Source organism: Pituophis catenifer, unplaced genomic scaffold (assembly GCF_029215685.1).
Source record: "Pituophis catenifer annectens isolate HBS135680 unplaced genomic scaffold, rPitCat1.0.hap2 SCAF_2, whole genome shotgun sequence".
Lineage (NCBI taxonomy): Eukaryota > Metazoa > Chordata > Lepidosauria > Squamata > Colubridae > Pituophis > Pituophis catenifer.
In genome coordinates, this window is record NW_027256882.1 from 78,341,746 (window position 1) to 78,351,712 (window position 9,967).

The window sequence follows — 9,967 nt, forward strand, 5'->3', positions numbered from 1 at the left end:
TTTTTTTTTGGCCATTTTTCTGGTCTCATTACCACTGACCTGAGGCAATATGAATAACATGCAAATCATTTGCTATTATTGAGGTTGTGAATTTCCATAGAATTATCTTATTGGGGTAACTTTTGTTGGACACATCATTTTTAAAGAATGTGATAGTGTTACACTTTCTTAATGTTTGACTGAATTGATGGAAGCCAAATTCTTTATAGCCGCCTCCATCTTTATCACGCTCAACAACCATTTTTCTGAGGTTGAGACCTCTTTTGATCAGGCCATGCCCTTTCAAATCTGCATCCTGAGGAAAACAGATGATGGCAACCAATGTTTTTATAGGAGAACATAATCATCTGAGTGACCTTCAACCTTTAGAACTGTTTATTCTAAGGCTCTGCACTCTTTTCCCAACAGTGTTAGCTCAAGGTGTTCAGTGTTTGTCAAATATCAGAATTTTTGTCTATTAATATGTCACACATTAAGTTCTGATATTAAGTCACAGTACGTCAGTTCTAAAAGATTGATTTCAGTCACCTATGTAAAATAAATTATACAAATTATTTACATTCTGCACCTGTACTTTGTGTTACGCAGTTTTATTTTTTTGTGACTGATAGCTTCAGTTTAAGTGAGTTGGGACTGAAAAGCAGGGAAGAATATAAAGATACTTTATGTCCTCAACAGTGTTATCCTTTCTATCTCAGTATTCCTTCCACCATTCCATCAGTGGGAAAACTGCAAACTTTAATGCTCCCAATGCACTTTTTTGTTTAAACATTTTGAACTGTAGCTTACTTTACTTACTGAAGGAGTAAATAAGCACCTCTAATTATATACTTGTCGCCTAAGAGAAAAAAATGCAAATACTGCTTCTGAAGTGATATATTTAACAAATTCTACAGTTTAAATGATACAGGAATTAACTTTGTTTATACATTAGTAGTACAATAATCAATTGTTCAGCATTTTCTACATTTATCTATGTAATATTATCATGTACCTGAAAAATAAACTCCAAACCAAAAAAAAACTTCAGTCAAACTCCCCTTCCTCCTCCAGCTTTATTGATAGTTTAAAATTACATTTCTATATTCTAGGACTTCAATTGCTTTTACCATCTGACTTTAAAAACTGATTACAAGCAAATGAAACTCAACAATTGTCTAAGTGATATAGTATACAAAAATAACATCTTGATTTCTGTGAAAATGCAGTTCTTTTCAAGTCCTGAATAGCTCCAAATTGTGTATACTCAAGCACTGATGTTCTGGGTTTGATTTAGTTTGAAATATTTAATGTTTCCCATTCCCTTGTTACCTCGCATTAGACATTCATTTATTGTATTACGGTTACTTCAATTTCTCCCTCACTCTTGTGGCCATTAACAGGCATGTGCATTGTTTGTTTATCCCACTTCGCTATATGCTTTTGGTAAGGCCTGATATAAATACTTGGTGTTATAACTGTTACTGAGGTCAGACAATCCAAGGCCATTATTGTAATAGAATTAATTACTGTGGAAGTTCAGACACTTCCAGCGTATTTCCTCCTGCATGCGATCACTTCCATGGAACCCAGGGAGGCTTTGCTGGTTTGACTTAACTCTTTCCACTTATCCATCCCTATTCACCAGTGGCACGGAAAGGGGGTTCTTTAACAAAGCATTATACATAACACCTCTACCAAACTAAACATAAACATTTTTTTGTAGTTAAATGCAGAAAGTCGATTTTTCCACCCCTTTCCTCCTTTAACACGGCAAGTAAAGCTCACTGGCCTGGGAGTAGCCTCTATCTGCCAACTTTTGGCCAGTGAAGAGGATTCAGAGAAAAATAATACAACCATCAATCAGAAAAAGGAGGGGCGACAAAGGAAAACAGTTAAGCTGTAGCCTCAATTGTGCATTCCCGTGCAAGGTGTCCTGACTCCCCACAACGATAGCAGTTGACTTCACTAGTCTTGCTGCAGTTGATGGCTACATGGCCAGTTTCACCACACCTGAAATGAGACAAAACCAACATTAGCAGCATGAAAAATACATGTACAGAAACCTTCTGTTGCATTTGTGACAAAATGGTTGCTCTGGATTTAAACATATGGCTAGTCAAGAGAAAAAATATGTCCCATACATCTGCAGTATTAACACACACTGAACATTAAAGCACAACATAGCAATTTTAGTATTCATAAAATTCTGGGTAGAGGCTACAATAAAGTATCCAAATTAAATTCATGGGATGCTTTCAGGAACAAGCAACTGAAAAAGCTCTTGCATATTAGTGTGTTAATCAGTTCTTTTGATCTGAAATATTAGTATAGGATTAATGCCCATCTTAGTATTAAAACCAATTTTTACCTATAGCATTTGACTTTGGTGCAGTCCTTCTGGATGTGTCCAAATTCCCCACAAGAATAACACTTTTGCTCATCTGCATGATCACAGTCACGAGCCAAGTGGCCAGGCTTGCCACAGTTGTAGCAGCACTGCTCTCGCTCTCTCTTGGGTTCCTTGCAGTCCTTCGCAATATGGCCACCTCTACCGCAGTTATAGCAGGCTTCCACAATAAGAAAAAGAATATAAACAAGACTATAAAACCTTGATAGCGTTGTGGGACATGTACTTAAAGAAGTTTAACCGTTACAATGCATTTATTCTCCATTGTTTATTAATACTTACCATCCTCCTGAAGATCACAGTCCTTGGCAAGATGGCCAGACTCACCACAGCGGTAACAGATGTCTGGAAGTGATGATGACATAAATTGGAAGCCTGTTGAGAAAGACAATATTAGTAGTTCAATCAATTGAAATCCATATAATAAAACTACAATTCTACTTTACTGCTACTCAATCTTGCATACAGCAAAAAAGAAGAGAACAATTAAGGTAAATGTATGGATTCAAACTCATGAAAAAATTGTTAGGAAAGATACCTCTGCCACGGCTTCGCATTCCACGGCCACGACCAATTCCAGTGGGGCATTCTCGAGCCCAATGGCCAGTACGCCCACACTTGAAGCACTCGTTACTGCTCATTGCTCCAATTAGGTTCTCTAAGCAAGAGAAAAACATTGAAAAGAACAGTTTGTGTAAAAATGCTTATTTTTGCTATGTGAGAAGTATTAACACTACACATTTATGACAATATATAAAATGTCAGTGTCATCAATATGTAAAATGTCAAATAAGGGATGGCAACAACTGCAATTGTTATTCAATTATGATTTAAAACTATTTTAAAACTGAGCGGTAAAGTTTCACCATTCGTTATCTCAAATTACAGTTAAATATTCTATACAACCACATATAGTATTAATGGGCTTTTAATCCACAATACAACTTCCAAAGGGAAAATGAATTGTATAGAATACACATACAAGTACATATAAGATATACTGGCATATGCAATTCCAAAACATGTATTTCCCCAAGACCTGGGTGATCCCAATCTGCTATTTTTAGAGGGGTCAGGAAGACCTAGTTTCTTAATCCAGGCCTTTGGTAGTAGTAAATGAGAACTCTTGCTTCATTCCATCTGGTCTGTCATATCATCATGCTTGCCATTTTTTAATATTTAATGTTGACTGAGTCAGGCAGCACGTCATAAAAGAAGAATAACCTGAGAAATATGCGGTAACCCTCCAATCCACACTAAATATACCCCATTCCCCTCTAGTTATGTGCTTTTTGCTCCATGTTATACACAATAGATCCTTTTGAGTTAGTCTCCAAGTTTATTAAAAAACTAAATACATCCCTTAGCTAGTAATTCCCCCCACCCCTTTATAACCAGTTTCAAAGCACATGGATAAGTCCGTCTGTCTGTCTGTCTGTCTGTCTGTCTGTCTGTCTGTCTGTCTGTCTATCTATCTATCTATCTATCTATCTATCTATCTATCTATCTATCTTAATGTACCCTTCCAACCTTCCGCTTATACTGAAACAAAATTTGTATTTTTGCTTAATACAGTCCACCAAGACATATACATTAATGTTGATGTTCAGATCAAATCATCATCTCTGTGAACATTGTAATTGTTCCCAGGAGTAGAAAAAAGAAGCATACAAAATAACTACTAAAAGCAATATTTGGAAGCATATAACTCACTTCATATTGTTACTAAGATTTTCTAGGGAAGGGCCATTTTCATTTTCACAAAAATTGTGTCAGAAGACATATGTCCACCAAGTTAAATAAAAAGCTTAAATTCTTACAATCATGCTTATTTCATTGTTTTTAAAAGTCCTGTCTCAAATTGCACTGACTAACATTGGTTCTTATTTCTGAAATGGACAGAGCTGTCAGTTTAACACGGTGCTATACTACAATGATTTAAAGTAAATAGGACAGCAAGGACATGGATGGATAAAACAGGTGGAGGCCCACTTAAAAATAAATATAAAGAATGCTGGAGTCTAAATTCTTCCGTCGAATATGACTCGCTGCAGTCTAAGCTTTGCAGTGACTTGAGCCCGACTGGGAAAAATTAGAAAATCTGGTATTGCCACCTAGGCAGCCTTTTAATCCTGAAAAATGACTACCAAATTCGTATTTTTAAAATGTAATCTAAAGAGCAAGATGGTTTGCAAGTATAACTGATCCAAAAATATTCAAGTTTCCACTTTCATAGTTTCTAAATGAATAAAAATGGGTGTTTTGTCTATTTCTACCATCACAAACCTTAAATTTATTCAGATTTAAAAGAATTACATTCTTGTTTAACTTGTTTGCCTTCTCTAAGGCCCACAAATGGTTGATGAAACTAGCTAGGTATCTTCTACAGTCAATCACTCAAAATACCAAACAGCAGGGCTCCAAATATGAATAGGTACAACTATTGTCACACTTTCATAGTGTTCAAAGGCCTTGATTTACTATCACTGAAGTTATTTTACTTTAAGAATGCTTAAAGTAATCCTTACCCAGCTCCCACTTTTAGAGAGTGATTATTTAGAATGAAGGTAAAATAAAGCCCTTTTTACAGTCAACAGAAAAAATGAGTTAAAAAAAAGTCTGTAATCAATTTGACAGCTATCTAGAATAAAGCACAATCAGGAACTTTTCTGGATGTCTTCTATGGTTCCTACTACTGCCAATGTTCATCCTGTTCTTTTTATTTGCTGTTTCATTCTCATTTATTTTTGGTTCCTATTATTTCCTTACTTTCATTTAATCCAATTTCTTTTTTCAGGCTTATTGTTATAATTATAATTATTTTCCAGTATAGATGCCCACTGGATCTGAAACAAGACCCAGCTAAAAAAAATACACATACATACATACATACATACATACATAGATACATACATACATAACTATTACAAAGTTTTCATTGTTTTGGTGTGAATCCTATATATGGAATTAAGGTAATTTAGATGTGAAATAAAAATCTGTTCAGAAAACAAATAAAATTCCAATATTGTAAACTGTTGACAATATAATAAACCCTTTTATTTTTTTCTTCCCATTTCTACGCACATAATTCCTCCAAATAATATCTTTCAATCTCCAAACTATATTTTATTACCTTACCAAGGAATTGATTTGAGAGAAATCAGAAATATATATTTTGTAGGTATTTACTTTGACTACTGAATAGTACTTATATTAACTTTTGGGATTTTTTACTGCTACTATATGCTGCCAATCAAGAATATTTACACATTTTCCACAGTAGCAAGCCAGCAATCCTTCCTCTCTGCAGCTGAAATCTATATCATCACAATTCAGAAGATCTACAGATATATCCATGTATACCTATAACTATGTCCTAATCATTCTTTTGATGCATCAATGAAGTATCTTCCTTATAAAAGGTATGTTCTTCAAAATGATTGTTTCCAATCTTTTCACAGACTCTAATTTTACCTGTTAACAATAATTAAAAATGCCAGCCCAGGTGAAACTGTATAAATCTGACAAATCAGGCAGGTTCTTCAACTGTTTCCCAGGTAGTTTTAACACTCAACAGTCATTCTTTCAAAATATACACAGAACTTATGTTTGCTATCAGTGTAAAAGCACACCAGTTGTTTTATACCACTTTTACATCAACACTGCTACTGAGCAGGTGTAGGTATGGCCCTATCAGTCTCCTTTATAAAGGACTTTGCTTGTTTTGCAGCAAGAAAAACAGCTTGTCACAAATTTACTAGGGAACCCAATGAAGCATTATAATTGCCATTAAAAATAATTTAATTTTGAACTTAAACAGTTCAACTTGCTACGCCTGTAGGGCAACTTTTTGTATTGATTTATTCAAATAACCGCAGTTAACTGCAAATTAAGCATACATTAGAGCTGGTCACTTTATAACTAAATTATAATTAAAGAAGCAACAATTATCCTTATTATCCATCAATAGCAACTTCTGCTTCTTTCAGGAAGTGAAGCAGCAGCATAGGTTAGCAGTGGTATAAGCAATGTTTTCTAGCTGATCCATTTTAAACATCTTAAGAATTATTGTAATGTATTGGGGGGGATGTAATTTCTCTTACTTCTATTATACGCTTTATTAAGAAATCCCACTTTTGCAAATTCATTAAATTCTCAAATGTTTAATTCTGTGACATTTTCTAGCATAAAGCTATTATAGCCAGCATACAGAAGTATGCCATCATCTTGTTATCAAAGGATCTGCAGCCATTGCTAAACAGATAAACACCAGCTGTTTTTAGGCCAACGTTAAATCTTTATCCAGTATTAAATTGGACATGTGATATTCTTACTTCCACTGCCCAGTTGTGGCTATCTAGGTTCCTAAATTAATTAGTATTCCACTGTCACTTCTATTTCAGACTTTATTATCTGGTAATATTTTTGAAACCTATCTCTTCAGATTGCGTTCATCTTGAGTCACCTAATTTTTTCTCCATTCCATTCCTTTGAAAGAGGTAACCAATCCAAGTAATATAAAATACTACGACAAAATTCTTATCTCCGACCGATTCTACACTTAGTTTTAGTACACTTAGTTTTAGAACAGAAAACCTGCCACCCAAATCATGCTAAAATCTCCCAAAATCTGCCTGCTGCCTGGACCTCAAAAAGGGCAGCAGAGGTATACTATCCACCAAATCGGGTTGGCTTTGAGACAAAGACGTTTAGGATCGGGAATACTGTATTTCCCCCCCCCCGCCCCCCCCAGTAAAATACCACTATCAATCAGCGCCAGAAAAGGGCGAGGTGAGCTACTATACACAATCCCGAACCATAATGCCCTGGGAAAACGCCGCTGAAGAATTAGGCAGGCGAACACGTGGAGGCCGCGGCGCCACCAGAGAGCGCCAGCTTTCCCGAAACAAGCGAGTCCGAAAACCAAGCTTTGCATGTTGGCCTCGGCCTCCCACGTTTTCCCACCTCGCTTTCTTTTCAAGTCACACGCACTAATATACCGCCGCAGCAGGAGGCCTCTCCTCCAAAAGCGCACGGCCCGCGTAAAACTTCACATCCCGTCGCCCTTGACTCGAATATAGGCCCAGGCGGCGGGGGGAGGGGGGGAATCCCAGTAGACCGGCGAGCCTTGCCTGCTCCTTTCCCGCAACTCCAGGACGTCCCGCCGCGGCCATGAGGAATAATTACCTACTGCCGATCCACGATGGGTCGTCGATATCCCCCGCTTACTTGGAAAGAAACGCGGGTTAAGGCTGGGCTTTTTTTTTCCCGCGCAGTAGGCCGGAACGAGCCAGCGCCCTCCTTCCCTCAACTCACTCCGCCCACAGAGGCCCCACTAACCGACGAACTCACTCGCAAACCACTCCGTCACTTCGGTTACCTTTCGCGGACTTTCGTTCCCGTCGACGGCTCGATCTGGAATGGCCGGCTGGGCTAAAAAGGACTTCTCCCCCTTCTTAATCTACGCGCGAGACACGACCAGCCACCCTCTACAGTTGAGCCTGCTGGCTGCGCCACACGCGGTTTGCACACGACCCCACACACCCGCCCTGCCGATCTGCGCACGGCTCTATCCCAAGCGCGGGGCCAATGGCAACCCGCGAATCGCTTCGCGTAGTCCATCGACGACAGACGTACTACTGGCCAATCGGCACCGTGGAAAAGGGGGAGGTGTCCGCCTACCGGAATATCCTCCAGTACTCTTCGTCCCAAACCGAGGGGAGGGGCTGTTACTGGAATAACGAAGACGGTAAAAAGGGAAGGGGGGGGGAGGGAATCCAACTAGCTTTCCCGCGCGCGGTTTATCGCGATACTTAGCGAGGGTCCTCGCGTCGCTTGTCAGGCGGTTGCTGCCGCCCTGTTGGCGCACCTGAGTCGGCAAAAACGACATTTGGCAGCGTTAGTGACGCGTTTGGAGTAGGATTTGCCGACGCGGCGTCAGTTGTGCTTCTTGATTCTTTTCACAACGTCCACCGTGTATTTTGCTTTATCATTTTTACACTATTTTCAGTCTTAAGCACGGAGTTTAAAGCTGCCGAACCCTGTGAAACTGAGGTCTGAATTAATCTGGAGAGGCTCCCTTGTTTGTCATGGAGAATCTTTTGGTATCAGGAAACAAACAAACAAACAAAGAATCCTGAGATGTGAAGCTGCGGAAAAAAGCTGTGACTCTGAGTTTCCCACTGCCCTTCAGCCCCTGAAAAGCTTTTATTCGTAAAGTTAAAAACGTTCTTGCAAAGAAAGATTCATATTCAAAGTAGCATTTTTCTCAAATACAACCATAGTTACTTAGGAAGGTTGTGCAATATGAGGAAATGAATCATCTGAGGAACATTTGAGGCAGCGGTAGAAGGGTATAAAAGTCAACTTGAGCATAGTCAATTTTGAGTTATAAAATGTTCTCAAATTTTAAATCAAAACATAATTTTAGTCAGGGTACACCAGCTCAATTGAAGACTGCTGTAATGCCTTGCATATTTTTATATACTATAAATAGAGATGGCCTCATTTAAGTAGTATGAGAAACCACAAACTGGATTAGGAACAGAATCATTAAAAAGTGCACAGTACTTTTCTTAAAAGTAAAACTGTAAAACTTAACAGATTTTACAAAATATTTTTGTTAATGTAATTGTTTTAATTTCTTGATGTTTTGTTCATTATTTTAACATTTGTATATCATTCAAAAGTAGGAGTGAATTAATACAAAGGAAAATGACCTCTGATCAGGAATGAGCAAAAAGGCCACCAAGATACCCTTGGCCATTCTGGCCATTTGTGATCAGTATTGTGAGAAGTTTTATATAAAAATATATTTTATTCTTTATACTGTTTCTATCAAAACAACAGAATCCACAATGGACTGAGAATCAGCGGCTCCACTAAATAATTGACAGTGAAGCTGAAACTAAGTTAATCAAGTAAAAATAGCAAACGGGAAATCTTTTACTCAAACTTCCTCAAACCCCTATCTAAATTACAGAGACCTAATCCACATATCAAAGGATAAGATATGTTAACACAAAGAGTTAATTAAATTGGGTTTCCCAGCAGAACTGCACCTTCACAAGAATAAACATTGTAGATGACATATCTACATACACATGCCCCTCAAGTGTCACCCTAGAATAAACACAGACACTTCCATACCCAGAACAAGCTCCCCTATAAAATTGTGTCACTGTACCTAATTTCTCTGCAGCTGCTCCTAAAGGCACACTATCCCAAAGGTACTTTTTCCTGGATGACTAAGAATCTCCATAGACATTTAACTCTGCCTTTAGGAATAAATATTTCTTCTTTTTTCACAGCTGTCTGGATCTCATTTTTATTCTTGCATAACCTTGGCTCAAATTGGAACCCCAAATTATTCTTCTGACAGTATTTACAAGGCTGCTGAGATAATCCTTGTTTGAAATAACACAGCTTGCAATTCCAAGGCTATATACATTAGTGCCCCTTAACCTTGAATGGGGCCCACACAGGCTTTCCAAAAGGTATTACCACACCAATGTTTAATGTGACATTTTAAAAAAATATTAAATGAATTTAATCAAATTTATGGGTTTAGCCCTACAG

At 37.8% G+C, this 9,967-nt stretch overlaps 1 protein-coding gene across 3 annotated transcripts; it reads right to left on the reverse strand.

The window, feature by feature from the left end:
* Positions 1-861: 861 nt before the first annotated feature.
* Positions 862-7,947, reverse strand: CNBP (CCHC-type zinc finger nucleic acid binding protein). 3 transcript variants are annotated; one of them, XM_070936992.1, is made up of 5 exons: positions 7,770-7,945; positions 2,928-3,047; positions 2,672-2,764; positions 2,351-2,552; positions 862-1,992 (listed from the first exon to the last, which is right to left on the reverse strand). In XM_070936992.1, exons 2-5 carry the CDS (start codon positions 3,028-3,030, stop codon positions 1,875-1,877), a joined length of 516 nt encoding a protein of 171 aa, XP_070793093.1. In that variant the 5' UTR covers positions 3,031-3,047; positions 7,770-7,945; the 3' UTR covers positions 862-1,874. The 3 variants fall into 3 exon arrangements, with proteins under 3 accessions (XP_070793093.1, XP_070793094.1, XP_070793095.1); XM_070936993.1 differs by having other exon boundaries at positions 2,351-2,549; positions 7,770-7,944; XM_070936994.1 differs by having other exon boundaries at positions 1,870-1,992; positions 2,351-2,581; positions 7,770-7,947.
* Between the last annotated feature and the right edge of the window lie 2,020 nt (positions 7,948-9,967).

Excerpts from the sequence above, each read along its gene's own strand:
- CNBP (XM_070936992.1), bottom strand. The coding sequence starts at position 3,030 with ATGAGCAGTAACGAGTGCTTCAAGTGTGGGCGTACTGGCCATTGGGCT. Across the intron at positions 2,765-2,927 it reads AATGCGAAGCCGTGGCAGAG|GCTTCCAATTTATGTCATCA; the intron begins GTATCTTTCCTA and ends CTTTCTCAACAG. Across the intron at positions 2,553-2,671 it reads CTGTGATCTTCAGGAGGATG|AAGCCTGCTATAACTGCGGT; the intron begins GTAAGTATTAAT and ends TTCTTATTGTGG.